General features: G+C 41.9%; 1 protein-coding gene across 1 annotated transcript in view; it reads left to right on the top strand.

Moving 5' to 3' along the window:
- The window catches only part of UBE2K (ubiquitin conjugating enzyme E2 K), a 40,429-nt gene extending 35,659 nt beyond the window's left edge, over positions 1–4,770 (top strand). The window contains exons 6-7 of the mRNA XM_068943125.1: positions 3,325–3,453; positions 3,822–4,770. Of these exons, the coding sequence (XP_068799226.1) occupies positions 3,325–3,453; positions 3,822–3,896 (204 nt within the window). The 3' untranslated portion in view covers positions 3,897–4,770. The remainder of the gene's footprint in view (positions 1–3,324; positions 3,454–3,821) is intronic.
- Positions 4,771–20,011: the final 15,241 nt, after the last annotated feature.

The raw sequence follows: 20,011 nt of genomic DNA, 5'->3' as shown, positions 1-20,011 counted from the left end.
ATAAATACAGTTACGTTGGACAAATCATTGAACTGCTTCTCAGGATTAAATGTAACATCTGAATGAAGCACCCTATGTATTTGACACTTGCGAGTACTTGGGATGACTGTTTTACGCACTGGTCAAACTGGTATCAGTAGAACTCTTGTTGATTGCATTGGGTTTGTTACTTTTTCAAACAGAAGCAAAAAGTAATAATAAAATGTTAATTGGGTCTTATGCCATATGAGAAGTCCCGTGGTACTATTTAAAATGTTGATGAAAGATAGGAATCGTCATTCTGTAATGTAATAGTTGACAGACTTTAACAAAGCCCCATGTACATGCATGTTATTTTTCTTTTTTAACTGGAGAGAGGGAAACTGGGTGTGAGAGGCGGCTGAGAGTTGAAGGCCTAGCTCCACAAGTGACTGCTAATGAGGGTATATTTCAGTAATGATAAAGCAAAAAAAAAAAAAAAAAAAAACCCCACGAAGTGAGCACCCTCCAGGAAAGGGTGAGAAGTGTGTATTTCTATTCTCTAAAAATCCACTTAGGATGTTCGATTATCAATATATTGGATCTGTCAGGTTTTAGAGCAAAACACGGGGATCAATGATGTCCCATTGCATTGCTAGGCAGGGAAGAGCTGTTTTAAAGCTACTCAAGTCCCTAGACTCAGTAGCAAGTACTGAAGGTTTATTTAGGGGTGTTGGTGGGATTCTGGAATATGCTATAAGGCTTGCTATGAATAAATGTACCCAAACAGCTCTGTCAGAGTGAATTGCTGTACGCAAGGAGAACTGCTGCAAAGGCAGGCAAGACAACCAGGCAATCCATGCAAATAATTTCCCAGCATTGGTTTTGCGTGCTTGACATCCTTGCTGTCACGTTCTCTCTTTCTTTAAAAAAAAAAAAAAAAAAAAAAACCCAAACCAAAAGAAACTCCACCACTTCCCCCCCCCCCCCAAAAAAAAAAAAAAAAAACCCAGAAATGGTTTCCTACTCTGGCCACTGGTAGCTGAGTTCTGTATAGGAATGCTGACAATCTTGGAGAAACACTGTAGCTGTGAAGAGTTTTCTCCCAGACAAAAAAACCCCTCTCGACACTTCCTAGATTCTGATGAGCAGTTTTCCATGCTGCCTCTGAGGCGCTCGTGGGGATGTGTCCAGTGGGACTGCAGCGCTGCTGATGTGGAAAGGATTCAGTTTCTCCTGTTTGCAGCAAATACTGGCAGGAAAACTGCGCTGGAGCTTGGCCTTTAGTTACAAGCATGCATATATGAGCAGAAAGTCATTGTAATGCTTTTGAGAGAAATGATGGTGAATGCCCAGTTCTTTCATGTGCTTTGTTCTTTCAAAACAAAGATTCATAAGGAATTAGTTACCCTCCACGCTCATTAGAAGGTTTTTAATTAACTACATGTTAGCCCACTAAACCTTCCAGGTGCATGTCAGTGTCCTACAAGCACTTCAGATGAATCCCAGGGAGAACACGGTGGCATTTACATTCAGAACGCGTCTGGTCTCAGCACTAGTTACAGATACTGCACTAGTTGCTGCTTTTTAAGTCCAGCAACATAACTGTTTATGGTTCTTAATAGGGAGACAAAGGTAAAAAGTGCCTTTAAGTTTCTGTCTCAGTGAGAAGCCAGATTATTTACAAATACCTAAATAAAGGGATCTTATTTATAGAACACTGGAAGCTAGTTCTGAATAAAATTAAAGTCATATGTGCATAACTGAAACCTTTGCACTTCAGCTCGTTGCTTTTTAGGCTTGGCTGTGTTCTCAAATATATTTTAAAAATGAGGGAAGTCCTCTAAGAGCAGGAAGATGTTAAGATACTGTTGGTGCTGAACTTAATGCTGCTTTTTTTTTCCTTCAGTTGTAATGACTATATGGATTTACTACAGGTCACTAAATATTTTTATATATTTTTTCATATATTTATATATGTATATATCTTCTTGTATATGTTTTGATATGTATTATATAACATATGTATAAAACAGTGAGTTATTTCCAACAGCAGATTGTCTCTTAGTTTTAATGTATGGCATGTTGATCTTTGTTTTAATGCCATTAATAATCAGATGCTAACTCTATGAATTGCTTCATGTGGGGACAGAGTTAGTGGTAAGTGTACAGAGCGCACAATGCAAGGGAGTCAGTGTGCATGCTTTAGCAGAGACAAAATTAAATGTACAGTAGTAAAAATTACTGTATTCACTTTTACAGTGCTTTACATATTTAATGATTACTTTCATGTATGAATAAAATACTTAGAATCATAATCAGCCCTGTTTCTGTCCTTAAAGTGCATCTAAATACTTGAATGGTGTATTTTTCAGTATCTTATCTTGTTGTTTAGTGCTAGAATTTGTTAGGTAGTTCAAGACTGTAAAACTGTCTTTTTTTTAGGGTATAATGATTGAAAGAAGAATCTTTATTAATAAAAATGATATATGACTGTTGATTGATATGACTTGGTATCAAAGTTGCTAAAGTAGGAAACTGTCGTCTTGCTTTTTCTGAGTGTACTTTATGACAGATGACCCACTTTTCAGCTTCTGAGTTCCTGATACAGGCTGGAAACTCTCTGTGTTAAGGTCCGTTTTCTTATTTATTAAGAAAACTTATTTGTGGCAAGATTGGTGCAAAATACCATTTACATACTCTGCATGGTGGTTTTTTTTTTTTTCCTGGTAAATAATAGCTTACATGAAAAGAGTGGCCACTCCTCAGCTTTTTTTGCATATGTCTGCCTGTTTTTCAGCCCTTCTGTTGTGACATATAATATCAGTTTACTTATTCCCAAGGAGGAAGCCTGGCAGTGAAATGTCAGCCCTCACTGAAAAACTGCAGATCCACTCGCAGTTTTGGAGGTGCTGAAACAAAATCAGGTATATTTGTAAGTGATTAGAGAAATACATTAAAGAAGTATGCAATGTGTACATTCAGCAGATGTTAACGTAGGAATAGTTCTGTGCTCTGCTGCAATGAACATAAATTTTTGAATACCTTGCTAAATGTAGCAACTCTAGCTTTGATCAATGCAATTGAGAGCAGCATTTGATTAGACATATAAAATACCTATAGCACGTAATATGAGCTAAAGGCAAACACATTAAATCAAATATTTGCATAGATGTCTACATGTAACCCCAATCCTCAAATTTCATTTCAAAAATACCAGTATAATAGATGTGAAACAGTGTTGAAGATATTATAGAAAGAATTACAAATTGGAATCTGCTGTAGTCATCTAGCTTTTTGGTTAGATTGCTGAGTTGTTTTAACTTTTTTCCCTTCTCCTCCCCCTCCCTTCTCTCTTTTGTGTAGTACAAACAAAATCCAGAAATGTTTAAACAGACAGCTCGACTTTGGGCACATGTGTATGCTGGAGCACCAGTTTCTAGTCCAGAATACACCAAAAAAATAGAAAACCTTTGTGCTATGGGCTTTGATAGGGTAAGTACATGTAACTTAAATATTTTCCGGTAGGGGCAGGGCAAATATTTATGTATAAATAAAGGGAGGTTGTTAGTGTACTAAAGTGGACTCATGACTTCCATAACCTTTTGCAGATCTAATAATTCTATTCTGCTCATTGTTTTTATGAATTGAAGTTTTGAGATACTGCATTATTAGTAAATTTTGTAATATGAGTTGCCCTCTGCCTCTTTGACACAATAATTTGTAATTCTACAAATCATCAGTTAAGATTTAATAAATGGTAATGTAATGGTTTCGATAAGTCTGTGCACTTTACATTCCACTTCTCGGAGCTGCACGTTCACACACTGAAAATATTATTGCTTTTTGTTTTCTCTTTGCAGAATGCAGTAATAGTGGCCTTGTCTTCAAAATCATGGGATGTAGAGACTGCAACAGAATTACTTCTGAGTAACTGAGCCATGTAGAGAGAGCTGCTTCAGTAGTCCAGCTTGCCCCTTCTGGAGGAGCATCACCATCTGTTATTTTTAGGATTCTATATAGATTCTCTTTTAAAACTGGCGCTCTTGCCTGATGATGCTATCTAGGCACTATTGGAGACTGAAAAACCGCTCTGTAAATAAAGCTAATTAAACGTCTGTGTAAATTTAAAAAGGGGAAATACTTTAATTTTTTTCTTACTAAATATTGTAAAAATTCTTTGAGCTCAGCTAAAACAACGGGGGAAAAACATGCCTACTTTAGTGTTTAGCAGTGTGACAAAGACTAGCAGGAACTTGCTTCAGGATTTTGATTTAGTAATTCAGAAAGCAACATTTTTTGAGTGTTAGTCATCAAAATTGTTGGTGCCACTCATCACAGCTATCTTACTGTTTCTAACATGGATCCTATGTGCCTGTGGATTGACCTATATTTGCATGCTTGTACTTAATAGACGTATTAGGTAGGGTCGCTGAAGAGAGCACCGTTTAAATACTCAAGTATTCTTGTGACTTTTTTCCTGAAAGACTTTCAAGATTTACCCAAAGTTCAAAATGGTGACCTATTCAGAACCTTTTTCTTCCTAGTTTATTAATTGGGAAACCTGATTCTCCTCTCCCTTGCATCATACATTGCATCGCAGAACTAAAAAACCTCACTGGATTATTTTCCATCGTCTGTGGGTGTGTGTGCCATTTTCAGTAGTGTAGGCTCCACTTTTAAAAAATATATTTTGAATTACTGTAATGGTTTTCAGCCATCATGTTTTCTACACAAACTCCTAAAGGTTTAGTGTGCTTGGACGTAGCACAAAAAGGTGGAGCTGGCTTTTTTTTTTTTTTTTTTTTTTTTGTCTTAAACAAATGTAAAGTGTGCTTTCAGTACATTCTGGATAATAATGATTTCACTGGATTTGAAGGAGGAAAAAACTGATTCTCTAGCATATTGAGAATGAATTTCTTTTTTTCTTTTGAGTACTTGATGTGATGCAATCAGCTGTGTTTTGCAGCGGTTTTCTAGCTTTATTTTGGGCTTCAGTTTAAGGATTGCTTACCAGGTACTTCAAAATTCATCCTTGCTTGCATTTTTCTCTAGTTGACACATGGAGGCTGTGTTGGTGTTTTTACTGTACATACTTCAAATGCACATAGAAGTAGAAGTGTGTTCTCAATTTAGCTTTCTTTTGGATTGATGTTTCTGATAAACGAGAACTGAAATCTTATCTTGGCTTGTACATACAGTCAGTCTTTTTATTCGTATTAAAATGACATTTCATCCTGAGTGCAAAAGCTTGAAAATTATTAGTTTTGCAACTTCAAACACTAGTACATCTATTTAAAGAGAACTGTAATGTCTTTATGAATATGATGCTAACTTTTGAAAATATATCTGACAAAGTTCAGAGAAAAACTGAGAACAGAGACTGGGGATTGTTGATAATGGAGTACTGTATAAGTCATCTTTTTCATGACTATTTCTTCTCCTAAACAATAGATTAATTGAGCAGATTGGGGAAATGTATGTCTGGGTTTTTTTGCTTGAACTGTGAAGTACAACTCGAAATAGTTTCACGCTTCATAGACAGACAGTTTGTAAACGATACTAGGAGAAATCGGGAACGTTGCTGAATCTGTTAAATATCTGGAGCGTAGTCATAGGGGAACAAAACCAGAAAACAGAGCTGTAGAGCCCTAACTAGTTCAGGATTGCTCCCTGTACTGTTCTGTCTGAGCTGTCCAAAGTTAAAATATCATGGGACACAGACAGTAAATACTTTTAATTCATATCAGTGCAATACTAAATGCATTTCCTTAGTCTTAATGCTTACTGCTTTTTAAGGTGTAGTCAGTGATCGCTTTTCTTGGATTTTTCTCAAGTTAATATAAATCATTGTCAAAGATGCCAAAGGAAACGAATTGTTTTGTCTTTCATTATATTTATTTATTTTTTTTAAACAGGAAGCTGCTACTGTTCAGCTGGTTTGCTAGGTGGAAACCAGGGACAGTAGGAAACTATTGCAAAATGCTACTTGTGTTAATCTCAAGTTGCCGTCTTTTCTGTTGTACAGGCTAAGAACTTCTCGATTACATCAACACTTTTTTTTTTTTTTTTTTTTTTTACCCTGGTGGTAATTATAAATGACTGACTACTTTCCCTTGTTCTTCGCTGCTATTTATCAAAAGAAAGAACTTGGAAATCATTGTCGGGGACATAACACTTCAGTTATGGGCTTTTGGACGTGTCATTTGATAAGAGTAGTTTCCTAAGAACACCAACTGTAAGCACATGTCTGATGATAACCAGAGCAGATTTTTCCAGCTGTATATCTAGGGATAGGGTAAGGAAGACAAAGTTGTAGGGGAGGAAATGGTTATGTGGTGATCATGATCACCACTGAAACAATGCCCTGCTAAGAGACTGATTTCTCTCATGAGGTTACCTCCTTTTCTTCTCTACTGGAAAGTGCTAGTCTTCCTCTTCCCCTTATGTATGGATGTCAGATGCTGGTTTTTTCCCCCCTCCAAACATGTGCTTAATAGCAAAAGGTATCTTGATTGCTAGCTCACATGCTGACGAGAGGGAACCTCTCAAGAGCAGGGCTGGGAAGAAAGGATGACCCAGCATTAAGGAGACCTCTGTGATCTGAAGTCCCTATGCATTTTGACAAGTGAGTCCTTTATAAGGAATGTTTTTGTATTCTTGGTAATTATCAGAGTTGAATATAGGGATAATGTTGTATGAGGTTAGTTTAACTGCAGCTGGGGCTGAGCCCTGGGAATTTTACTGTTAGTGTTCGGTTTAACATTATGAATTTGTACATACAAAATGGTAGTTCTGTTTTCTATATGACTGAACTTCACTATATTCAGGGCCCTGTGCATTCACCAGTGTGGGGTTGACATGCAGTCTGCTCCTGTTGCAGACTCATGCTGCTTGTTTACCGCTTACTTAAAACAAGAACACAAAACACGGGTACAGTTGCTTTCGAAGCACAAATAAATCCTGTGTTGTCTTCCTCTGCTGTGTAACAAGACAGCTTGAAACAGTAATTTTGAAGTCTGAATGGCCCCATTTATCTTAACAGGTTATTGATAATGGAGCTTAAAGACTGCCAGAGCATCAAACAGATTTCAGTGCTGAGCGTTTTAACGTGCATCTAGCTTAAGCGGTTTCTCTCTTGTTTGTTAGTATTGTTGCTGGGGAACAAGAAACTCCTATTGCATCCAATTCCTCACAAATTTAAAGTGTAATCTTTCTCAAAGGTAAAGAGATGTCCTTTCCTGGGTGCCAAAACCCTCAGTTTTCCCACGGGTGCCAGAAGTCCTGACTGTATCCCACCCCCACTTGCCAAATTCACAGCTCCCTCCCATTGCTTCTGTGAACAAGCTGTGTTTCCCAGACAAAATGGTACATTTCAGAGACAAAAACTTAAGAACAAATCCTTCTAGAAAGATGCTGCACTTGATGCTATTCATTCTACATATTCCAAACTTTCCATTTAAAAAAAAAAAAAAAGAAAAATGCAACTTTCAAGTTCTCAGCACCACAATTCTGCACGCGTGAGCGGCTTTCCAACAGAGCTCACATCAGCTTGCCACAGAGTACATGGGGCCTTGACTATAGTTGGTTCAGTAGTATTTATTTGAGGAATTAGATACTAATGAATAAGTCGATCTTTTTTTTTTCTTTTTATTATCATTGTATTCTTTTCCAAGTAAATTACTACTGGAACACTGGCCTAAGGAGTGTAGGCTATTTTTGTCTGAAAGGACAAAACAAATGGCCAGGAAGAAACTTACCTTGTAATGCTGAATCTACGTTATGTGGTGTGGGAAACAGAAACATTTATACTATGCAAATTTAAGCTTACCAGCTGTGAATCAGACTTGGCACTTCAGAGCATATGGATTTAATGGGGTGGAGGGAGCGGAAAAGGGAGAGGATGGGGGGGAAAAAAAAAACAAACCTGACCTGGAGTTTTAAGCAAGAGTTCTTGTTCATGGCTTTGGTCATACACTGTTAATGCAAGTGTTTCGTTTTTAGAGCAAGGGCAAATGTAACCGTGTGCGTGTCCGTTGTTTCCTTCCTAAAAGGCAACAAAGGCTAGCTTGTATTTGGAGGCTTGCCCAAAAGGGAGAACGTTAAGTAATTTAGCAGTGAAAGTTAGTTTTGTTTAATGCCTGTTCGTGAGCAGACACAGCAAGAAGATGCAATGCCCTCTCCTGCTATATTTGATTAATAGTAAAGGTTGATGAGCAGCGTCCTGATGAGTATAGCCACCGATTTGTGGTCGGGCGAATTGCTTTGTAGGACTTGGTGGGCAGCTGGCTAAGCAGTGGATCTGGAAAACACAATTCATCCTGCCTGCTGTTGCATCGCGGAACTAAAGCGTGAAAGTAAAGCTGTTCACTGAGTGCCAAAAGGAAGACTCTGTAGATGTTTTACTGTCAATGTCTTCGTTTTCCAGGCACAGCTTTTCTTATGGCTAGATAAAGGGGCAATTGCTTCTTATTTCTTGTTAGATTTCCAATCTGTAGTCGAAATACATCAGTAAAACCATGTAGCTTGCTCTTTCTGTTTGTGCTGTTTCTGATCCACCACCGGGTGAGTCATCGCTAGACTCACAAGACCAACTGTCCTTAACACATTTTGCTTCTTGCTCGGTTATTTCAGCTGCAGATATCGTAGTTAGCAACTCTGCCTTTCAGATTTGTTCTTACTGGACAAACTCTTGCAAATCATTTGTACTGTGATGTGATGTTCCTTCTCTGCTGTTACCTGCTTTGTAGGCATCAAAACAGCTACCGATTGCTTACGATGCTGAGCCATTCATTGATAATGTAAGTTAAGATATATAATTCAACAGATGAGGAAATGTACTATGAAAATGCTGTACTTGTCCATTTTCCGATTTGTGGCAACTGCTGGTGCTCTGTTGTGTCTGAAGGAGGCTGCCATCATAGGAATGCTGATGTCAACTGTTGAAGAACCCTGCTTTTCATTTACCTTCTCCATCCTAAATTCTGACTTTTCTATTAAAAAATGATTAAAAAATAAAGGATATTGCAGGAGGTTTGTTCCTGAGCATCGGACTTCCTATAAAGGGTGAGTGGGTGGGCTGGAATGCAGCATCAGTGTTTTTTGTCTTGAAAATAAAAACTACACAAACACTTTTGTACACAAATGATTTTTTAAATAAATACACATTTTAAAAGATGTTGATTTTCACTGGGAATGCTTAACAATAAATGCATGTTTCCCTGAAAACAGTTTTCATTTTATTTCTGGTAATTCAAATTCTTCTGAGATTCACCTGGAGGCAACATACCTTGTGAAAGTTATCTTCCTTTCCCTCTTGTTTTTATAATGCATGTTGAAAATATTGAAGAAAATAATCCATGTAATGAAGTGAAAATGTATATTATTTCAACTCAGACCACCTAATGTGATAGGGTAAGAAATATATGTACTATTTCCTTTACCAAAAAAAAAAAAAAAGTCTACCATGGCTGGATCTGAAGAAACAGAGTAGGTAACTTACCGAGGAAAAGATTTTATTTGGATTTTTCAGCGTCGTTCAGGCTCATCTTGACTTTGTAGTTTAAAATGCACATACTTTATATAAACTACAGTCAGCTCTTGCACAGAGACGTGCCAGGTGCTGTGTTATGTAATAAGGAGGGGTCGCGCTGCTCCGTTTCTCAGCTGCAGGAGGAAGCAGGTAGAGATTGTGACTGTGGATTTGTTTGCCACCCCTACATACAAAGCTAACTCTTTAAGTGTCATTTGGTCTGTGTATGTTAAATGGAGTAAAGCAGTGAAAAAGATGGCTTCTGCATAGCTAAAGCTAGGAGGAGGAAGCCGAGACGCGAAGCTTGTTGCAGTACTGGTTTCAAATCTATGTCGTGTCTTCAGGCTTGTGTTGGCTGCTGAGCAGGTGGTGCCAGCTTCCACGCCGGCTGTACTGCACGCCGTAGCATGACTGCGCCCTTCCGCAGCGTGTAAAATAAAGCAGCGGTCGGAGGGGGATTCGTGTGCGGTACCATGCGCTGGGTTGCGTGGTGGCGCCTCGCTCTCCAAAGCGGTGAGGGAGCAAGCGTGCTCCCCGACCTCTCTGCTGAGGCCGGGGCCTCCTTCTCTTAGCCTGTCCGTTTCCCTTTTCTTTCCTTCTCAAAATTATTACCTTGTCCTTGTAGTTAGAGTCTAATAGGACACGAGTAACTGAGGGCTGGCTTGCGCAGCAGTACTACGTGAAGTTGTCCTACGGCCTCGCAACGTCTTCCAGCAGCCGGAAGCTGGAAGTGAGTTTACAGATGAAATGAGCTAGTGCCTCTTGCTGTCCGTGCTCCCCTTGTGTTGAACTCTGCATTTCAGTAGCTGTGATGCTTGCTGGCAAATTTAGCTCTGAGCCAGGTACCTTTGGTAATGCCAATATAGCAAATTCAGGATTTAAAATTGTTTGAAGGTCAAGTCTGGGTCTGGGGCCTGGAGCACCAGTGTCTGCTATAATGTCAAATAAATTACATTGCTTCACTTAGTGGCTGTTTTGTGTTGAAATATGTAAGTTCTTTAGTGAAAAAGAGGTATAACATTCTTCCAGTGTAAAATAAGTGGTAATCAGCTGACATCGAGAGGAAAAATTACCAGCCTGCTGTTCCGGGAGGGGGGGAGAGATGAGCTGTTTTGTGCCGGTTATTTGAGCCACCTGGGATAGCGCAGACCCTTTAGCAACGTGGGTTCCCGGTGCGTCTTCTCAGCGTACAGCCCTCTTCGCTGAAAACTGTGGGGCCGAGCAATGACTCGCTGCAGTTCTCCTCCTCCAGTTCTCGCACGCCGGGGTAGGCGGTGCCCCCTTTCCTCTGCCCTCATAGCTTCCTGCATCTTTCCTGAAAAATAACTGTTCTCACAGCTAGCAGGTTAAGGGGGAAGTTATTGCAGGTATGTACAGGATTAAAAATATGATAGGCAGCGAGTAATTGAGCCTCTTGCTGGTCCTGTCAGAGAGGGTTAGGAAGTTGCCTGCACCTAGCCAGGGAGGTGGAGGGCGAGCTAACTGCGATTAACCTTTTTGTTAACGGAGGAAGAAGTAGCGCTGGAAACTGCGTCGTTGCTGTAGGCTTTCGTTTCCTAAACGCAAGGCAGAAGAACGCGGTACGGAGGAGGGCCCAACCGTTCCTGGAAGCGGTAGCCAACGCTTCTTTAAACTGCTGCGAGAAGGTGTGTTGAATGTGGTGTGGCTTCCAAGTGTAGAAAGTGAGTTGAATGATCAGAAGTTGTCAGTTTAAAGGGAATGAAGAAAAAAAAAAGCTTATGGCCTTTCCTGTTAAAGGGGCAAACATTAAGAAATGAAACCTGTGCATTAACTTTATAGAGGAAAATTACCAGTTTGGGGGGGGGGGGGTCCTGGTTTTTTTGCACGTTCTACTTTGTTTCGCACATTGAAGTCCTTAAACCACATCAAAAACGCCAGGAGTCATCTGGCTCTGGGCTGTGCTTGTAAGAAAAGAGAGCTATTTAGAGGTAGATACGTAGGTACAAAATAATGACCAAAAGTTCACCAAAAGACCATACAGCGGGGGTGGGGGGGACACACAACAACAACAACAACAGCAACAGCAACAACGGTTCTTAAGCACAAACAAGGAAAGAATTGCTCTTCTCGTTGTTACTTTGCCATTCTCCTCATCTGTGAATGGTCCCAAATCTAAACTGAACAGAGTTCAACTAACATTGGAACAAGGTGGAAGCAAACCTTAGGCTGAAACCTTCTCACAGACCACTTAAGCTAGACTTGGGGTGTGAACTGAAAGATGTGGGATTTGCCAAAGCAAAAAGTGCAACTCCCTGGAAAAGCCGACTGGATGAAAACAAAGCTGGCATTCCTAGGGCTCTGTCAGGGCAGTAAAAGCCGAAAGCCATGCAAGGTCCCTTGTGATCGTGCTTGTCAATTCTTATACTCCTTAAGAATGACACTTTTCTAACAAATTTGTTCCCACCAAATTTGCATCTAAGTCACTACTGGTCGTACAGTAGCAACTTGTTATTTTCACCTTTCTGTGGACATGCCGACTTCCTACTTTTTGACTGCTTTAAAATCAGGCAGGTCGTGGCAACTTCTCTATAATAAACTGCCAGCATTTTGTCTGTTTGTCCATTGCTTCTCTTGTACGGACAGCTCTGAAACCAGGTCAAGCTGACAGTGCAATAATACATAAAAAGCAATCTAGCTTATACCTAGAAATAAAATTTGTTGTTGCCAGAGCATCAGATCCCCCATCCCAGGATTATGGGGGCAGAGGGGTGGACGTACTTCCAGAAATCATCGTTCTGTAAGAAGCTCTGTGTATGGGCCCGTTAATGGGGGAATGGAGAGGGATTTCCAATCACAAGCTTTCAAGCTTTCTCCCTTAGCAAAATAGTTATTCCCCCCCAATACGTTTGTGCTAGTTCATAACAGCAAAAGGCTGATGTGCTGCAGTCCTCAACCCCGTGACCTTGGCTGAGCTAAAAGCGCGAGGGCGAAGGGGCAGCCGGTCGGTACTGGTGGGCCGCGGGACGGGCTCAGCGACCCGGGAGGGGCCGGCGGCAGCCTGTGGCTGATGAGATGCCCTTGGTACAGCACTGCCCACGTCCGCTGAGCTCCCGGCAAAAGGAACAAATAAATAGATGAGAAAATTGTCACCAAATGGCCACGTCCTGTAGTGGTGAAGTGACAAAGCCCTCTTGATAGCAAAGATGGTAAGGAGACAGCTGGGCTTAGAGGTAGTCTGTTTTAGCAAGAAAATAGCTCAATGATGCTGAGTCAATTCTGATACAATCCTGGCCACTTGCTTTAGGCTGATTCTGAAACCTTCTTGGGGAAAAGTTGTCCGAAAGAGCTGGCTGCACGAACCTGCAGTCGGGACAAACATCTCCCAGCGGTCATGGTGAAGACCTGCAGCGCGAGGCGCCAAAGAGAGGAGGGGGTTAGGCATCCCCGGGGCAGGGGCTCCCAGGACAGGGCTGTGAGGGTCACATTGAGGTGAGTGGTCTCTCCAGTGGGACAAAACCTTACCAGGTCCTTGAAGGCATCGCAAGGCTGAAGAGTGAGCAAGCAACAAGCAGGCTTTAGTTACTGAAATGTGACCAGCTGGCACGTCTGGCTTGGTAAAGCCAATGCCAAGGCCATGGGACTCTAACTACATCTGCTCAACTTCAAGTTTGCGAAGCCCAAGCAGGCTGCCTCGCAGAGAGCAGGGCTCCTCAAAGACCCCACCACTGACAGGCTGAGCATCCCTTTTACCCTGCCTGGGCACAGATGTGCTATAGGTGTCTGCACATCTGCAACTCTGTACTTGCTTCTCATGGAGCTGCAGCAAACCCTGCTCATCTCCACTCTGCTCCTCTGCTTGCAGCGCCACTGCCTTTTGCCGTGGTCATAACCTCTTGCACATTAAGAAAGCCGCTGCCAGCCTGAACTGTAATAAAATAAATATATTGTTTTAATTTTTTAAAGTAGGTCAAAGCTACCTCCATTATCGTACTTAGAAGGATTTTGGCAATATCCGCTGTGTCAGTGCATTCAAATGGTGTGTTTGTATGAGGTTTTTTTTTTTTTTTTAATATTTATATGTATAAACGTCACATTATTCCTACCCATTATGTCTACTGGATTTGCATGCCATTGAGATGTTGAACTTTGTATCCTGACCAGTCATGGTAAAAACCAGGATCAGCAGAATGTCAAAATGAAAATGAAAATATCCTACTTAGAGGTGAAGCTGTTGACATGACTTTGTGTATTGGCCAATAGGAAGAACAACAGTGAGTGAAGCTGTATGGGAATATTTGTCATAATTTAAAAGGACTCAGCGCTCAAGGGATGAACCATGGGGTGCAGAGCTGCATGGGGTGCAGAGCTGCATCTTGTGCTCCCTCAGGCAGGCTCGCAGCATTGAGCTATTTGGGGCATAGCAACTTGGCCCTGCCGCAGGCTAAAGGGATAAGCCTGGTTTACCCCAGCTGCTGGGCATGTGCCGACCTTTGCAACAAAACTAAAAGTGGCATCGAACAGGCACCTTATTTGGCTGGAGTAGGCAAAAAGCAAAAGGAAACCATGGTGATAAAGAGAAGCAATCAGCAAATACCCTACTAAAAGCAATAGTGGCTGCTAAAACGAACAGAAGCAGCATTAGAGAAATACATCACCGAAAACATTTCCCAAGGACTTTAAGGGCACTCTCCGACTCTGGTTTTTGTCCCTAATTTGGCATCACCTTCTCTGCAGTAGTAAGACATATTCCCAAACCCAGGTTGGTCTCTGAGCCAGTTAGCCCAAACCAGAGTGACAGCTGTGGTCAGCCCTGGCAGAGACACCAGCTGGCTTCCCCCCGCCCCGGGGGTCTTGGCACTGAGGTGCTCTCTGTAAGTTCGGGGCTGCCCTGCTCCAGTTTTGGCATGCAGGCTTTTCTGACCCCTTCACATAAGGTTGGTTTCTACTCCCCATTGGGCCAGCCCATGGCTCCTGCCTGTGCTCATTCCTGCCCTCTCCCTCGCCCCTCATGCTCTGAAATAACATATCACACAGATGCAGCAACTTCTTTGCAGACTCATCCTCCCTTGAAATTGGGCTGGAACCAATTGATGATGGTGTTTAAAATGACTTAAAATGCTTTTTCCTCTGATGAGTGTTAGGTCACCTGTCACCAAACACTTGTCATCATTGCACTGAAATGACTCAGAGGAACCGGCAGGAATTAACTAATCATCTGGCTTTGCCATGTCCCATTAGGACCAGCAGCAGGAGCCCAGGAGATGAACCATGTCTACATCATGGTCAGCCCAGCAGGACTGCAGACATCACCATGATCTGGCACATACAATCTGTGAGGGTGAAGAGCCTCATAATACGCCTGTGGAAACCAGAAAGGATTAAAAAATGCACACTTACTACTTTTGGGTTGGGAATGCTGGATCTTCTGTGGTGGCTTGTAGTATTCCAGATGACCAGACGATTTCCCTAAAGCATTTAGAGCTTTGGCCATTCAATGAATGGTAAAGAAAGACTTTCAGGCTGTTTCTGAGCTGACTACATGTGGCTAATAGCCCAGGCGACATTTAGGCAACAGCTTACCAGAGCTGAAGTCTGCATGGTGGCTGGAGTACAGTAAGGACTTTCCACTTAGCGAAGGGAGAAAGTAACACAAGCAACCTGGGCTGAATCAGGAGTGACTTTGTGGGAAATGCAAAGTTTAAATTCTTGCTACTAATGCAAAGTCTAACAAAATGTAAGTGCATTTCCCCAAAATGGATCAGCGCAGAGGTTCCTCTTTCTCTCTGCAGCCAGCCCCTCTAGAGCGCCCATCTGGCAGCACAGCAGGAGCAACCTGAGCATGCGGAAAATCAAAGATAGGGGTTTCTTATACTTCCCTTCCTTTTTAGGAGGAGGAACGCAGCCCTGATTGGGATTTCACTCCACTGAGTGCAATATGATTTCTGTCCGGGAAATCTGCTGTCTGGCCTCCCTTGTAGACCACATTAAGTGCTATGATGCTCTTGAACCGCTCAGAAGATGGGACTTTCCAAAAGATGCAACTCTTCCTCTTTTACTAGACTAGCCTGAAAACTGGAGACATCCCCCCCCCCCCAGTGATTAAGTAACCACTGTTTTCAAAGAATAGCCAGAAGTGAGCTTTTCGAGCTAAGATAAAGTTTCATGCTCAAATGATGGAAAAGAACAAGTATGACTTTCTCACAGCTGGGAGGAACATGTTCGATTTGGAGAGAGCCTCCAATTAAGATTTATCTGGTTTCCTATCCTCTAACCCATGCAAATTCTGTCTTATTCACCACCTCAGCTTTGGTTTTTGGAAAGCCACTACAGAAATCTAAAGTAAATGCTATAGTACTGAGAGCAAATACTATTATTGGCTTAGTAGAGCTCTCAATGACTTTAAAAATCAGAGATTCCGAATATTAAGTCATACTAGGGACATTAGGAAGGTAACAACTTAAGCCTGTCTTTCCAACATCCATTTGAGCATATGGAAAACATTTATATGACAAAGTAAACTCTTAGCTAAAAAGAGTGTTTCAATCAAAACGACTAAAAGCTGTACTGACCAGTTTCAAATTACGAATCAGTACAGTCTTTAGATTTTCAGAGATGCATACCAAAAACCTTATCTTTTTGATTTAAAATAAAAGAAGTGAAAAAGAATTTGCTCATAGTACTGTTTGTTTGTTACTTGAAGGCACAGAAGAGAAGAGAATTGCTTGAAAGAGCTGATTAAACTGTTTTCTACAGAGTACTTCTGTTACTTATTGTTTATTAAGTAGTTCTGACCTTTACAAACCGCAGGCCTTCATGGGTGGATTGTAGCATGTCTAGTGCTTTTGACACCTGTGGTGCAAGAGGTGATGGGACCGCCACTGGCAGCGTGCACACACACCACAGGGGCATCGAGTCCAGGCTCGTGTATCACAGGCCCCCAAACCTTATAATCCCAAATTCATAAAACCTTCTAAATCCATCTTAAATCTACTTCTCTTTTGGAAGAATTCTTCCAAAACACTGCTGTTCATATAATTAGTAACCATCTCTTGATTTCTGTTTATACCCACGTCACCCATTACACCTATCCTTTTTTGTCCTGTGTCACCAGCTTTAATCAGCTCTGCTCCCTCTGAACATCAGGAATCATACTTTTTTACTTAACGATCGGACATTTAAAAGTGTGACTGAGGTTACATGGGAGGCTGGAGTGGCTTAGAGTACAATCAGCAAACAGTTTTTTAGAGGTGCAAGAATCAGTTTTATGCGTATGATTACATATACATATACTGGAGAGAAGCTTCTGAATACCCACTGCATTAGAGACGATAGGAAGACATTAAAATTAGCCTGCTGCCCTAAAGGTGCCAGAGTATCACTCAGCTCCAGGGCACCCAGCACAGGTATGCTGCTTTCCAAGTCCCAGAAAGGGGACAGACTGGAAGCAGGTTGCCATCACCACCCACAATAGTTTGTCCAGTCTGCTAATCGTGCTCTCCTTCCTCTCCAAGAGCTGATGACATGAAGTACTCGGGCAGTGACCACCTCTCCCAGTTACTCAGGAAGCAGAGCAGAGCTTATCTGCCACCTCCATCGAGCAGCAGCATGCAGTGACTACGCAGTGAGCGGTACAGTGCTCACGTACAGCATCGTACACGTGCTCTGCGTACGGCATGTGACTCTGCGGCTTCCAGAAACCCTGACCAGAGAAGGACAATGGTTCACAGTCCTCTGCCGCTAGAGCGAACGCGCCCCATTTCTGTTCCATTACTGAGCTGGATGATGCTGAGGCACCCAAACATACAGCAAAGCAGATGGTATTTCTGAATCAGCCTGAGTCTTTACTCCTACTGTAGAGCAAAATATTCCAAATGCCCCAGCTTTCCTTGGGGTAGCGTCCAGTCTACAAGCCAGCTGTCCAGCCAGAAGTTGATTGCTGTAACTGCCACACCAGGGTAAGAAATCACAGTATTGCCTATGCAATTGTTAGAGCAGACAGTGGTGACCCACTGCTGAGCTTTAAGACTCTCAGCCCAACACCAAAGCCCAGCTCACAGCTGGGACTGCCCTGATCACCAGCTGTCTCCTGCTTCACAAACTTTGGTGCAGCAGGGTCAACAGAGAGCAGTCTCGGCTTCCAGGGGAAGGAAAGAATAATTATTTGCCTAAACTCAGGGAACACACACGTATTTCCTGTTCTGGAGCATACCTGCCTTGCAGTGTTACAAACACATATCTGAGCTCCTGTGGTTGTTGAAATAACAGTCTTAGTCATGAGAGTAGGATGCTGCCATGTACACTAGGTTATTTACTCATGCTTCTTGCCTCCACTGACATGCGGCTGTGACTGACCTGCTGGCAGCATGACTTCAGTGAGCTACAAATTAGCTGGGTACATCTGTGCTCCCACTGAAGAACCGACTTGTCTCAGGCAGTAAAACAGGACCCAACTGCCTTGCTCATCTGTTTTGCCCACAGATACCTCAGCTCTGCTGACCACAGATCTAGTTGTGCACGCGGTGACAAATACACCAGCTTCAAATTTGAGTGGCTTCTTGCCAAAGCTGAAGTGGTTAGGAGTTGTCCTAACTCTTCTCGCTCTTGGCTGACAAAACCCAGCCATGGCACAGTGCAGCAGTCACCTGACAAAAGTTTTGTCATGACTTTAGTTAGGCAGAAGCGTAGAGAACACACGTTGTTGTGGGTCAGAAAGGCCCTTCCACCAGGTTAACAAGGGGGAGGACTTCTCCCAGGATAACGCTAGGAGGAACGACTGTAGGCTGCGCTTTGTGGCTAGTAATTCCAGCAACTCTGTATGTAGCACAAGTGCAGTTTGTGTCTGATGGGCCTGCGACACGAAAGCTCCAAGGAACGCGCTCACGTTGTCTTGCTTCACAAATGTGAAGCAAGCCGAGTTCGATATGGCGAGGTCTGAGGCAGCTCTTACCAATTAATGGAGTAAGTGTGGATTCTTCTCCGGCTTTTGTAGCCTGAGTGAGGAGGAGGTTGTTTGAATTTAGCCGATCGCTTCTGTAGTGAACAAGTTTGAATCAACATCTTGCCACGGTTCCACTGGATCACTTAATCTCTTTACAAGCAGCTACAATTACCAAGAACTTGGTAAACTGCCTCGGTACTGCAGAAAACAGGGCTAAGAACTTGTACAAGAACAATAGGTGCTCCTACTACGAATCTTTATTATCTCTAGTGAGTCAGACAACGTAAAAGTAGTCATCCTGCAGGTCAAAACAATGACTTGCTCCTAAGGAATTACTGATGGCACTATGGGATTGGCCATCTTCAGCTTGAAACAAAAGATCAGTGAGTGTGAGATTAAAGGAAGAGATAGGGTTGCTTATCTTCTTAGTCTCTCATGTGGTCAAGCTACAGGAATAAGAAATTTTATTCTTGAACAAAAGCACCTGCTCCATCATTACTTGTTTGTATTAGCAGGAAACTAAGCACATAACTGTAACAAGATCTCTGTAAAGACAGGTAGTTGGGAGGTCTAAAATAAGCTGAAGTAACTTCTAGAACAGTCTTGGCTAAAATAGTCACATCATTCTTTTAAAAAAAAAAAAAAAAAAAGAGAGAGGCAGAGGCCTGAATGTGGGGGGTAAGGGGAAAGAACAATATAAGGCTGTAAATTTGAGTGTTTTTGTCTAGCTTTTAATGCTAGCCCATGGATCTACTCTCTTGATCCAGCTTGTGCAGTAGCGAAGGAAAAGGCTGTCAGCCACCGTCTCTGCTTCTCTGTTAAGACTTCCAAGCTCTTCTACCTGAGGAAGTCTCCTCTCATTTCCTTCCTTCTAGGAACCAAGGCAAATGGGTCCAGGGAACGTCAGGCTTAAAAATCCTTTGAGGAATGGAAGCTGTTATCAATCTTTGATGTTTAAGAGCTTTTTCATCAAAGAGAGCGTTCCGCTGATTTGAACTTTCCTCTTGCCATTTGAGTATCTCAGGAACTCACAGGCAGGATGATTCTCTCCTTGTCAGAAATTTAAGCAGAGGAAGGCTTCTAGGGACACATCAAGAGCTGCTTGCAGAGAATTGAGCTGCCCTTTGTTCAACTGCTGTTTATCACATCTTGTTATTCTCCGGGTAAACATGTTCCTGCACCAATAGGATTTCTTGGGCTAAGAACAGCTACTCTGTGAATAATGCTATGAATGACTAATGAATTAGTTATCAGTTAGGCCCATCTGGCCAGCAAGTAGACTTTATAGCCCAAATCAAAAAAGTTGGACTATTTCCTTGAGTGCTGATTTGGGATTCAACCTGTGGGCACAAACAAACCTATTATTGCTGATACACCTAATCATTGAGCACATATGCATGGCTATGACAGCAATTTCTTGAAGAGGGAGATTTCCTGTGTATTGCAAGTATTTGGTGATCTTTTGGGAGCTTCAGATGAGAAAATACATTCAGCTATGATAACCCCAACATTTAACAAGCAACTCAGTGGCCAGTCTGATGTTGAAATTGGTCCAGCAATATGTACTAAGCATCCATTGTCTGGAAATACATTTTAGAGGAGTATTTTTTGTTATTTAGCAA

Source organism: Struthio camelus, chromosome 4 (genome assembly GCF_040807025.1).
Source record: "Struthio camelus isolate bStrCam1 chromosome 4, bStrCam1.hap1, whole genome shotgun sequence".
Lineage (NCBI taxonomy): Eukaryota > Metazoa > Chordata > Aves > Struthioniformes > Struthionidae > Struthio > Struthio camelus.
Note: the sequence above shows the minus strand (reverse complement) of the source record. Positions and strands in the feature narration are given on the sequence as shown.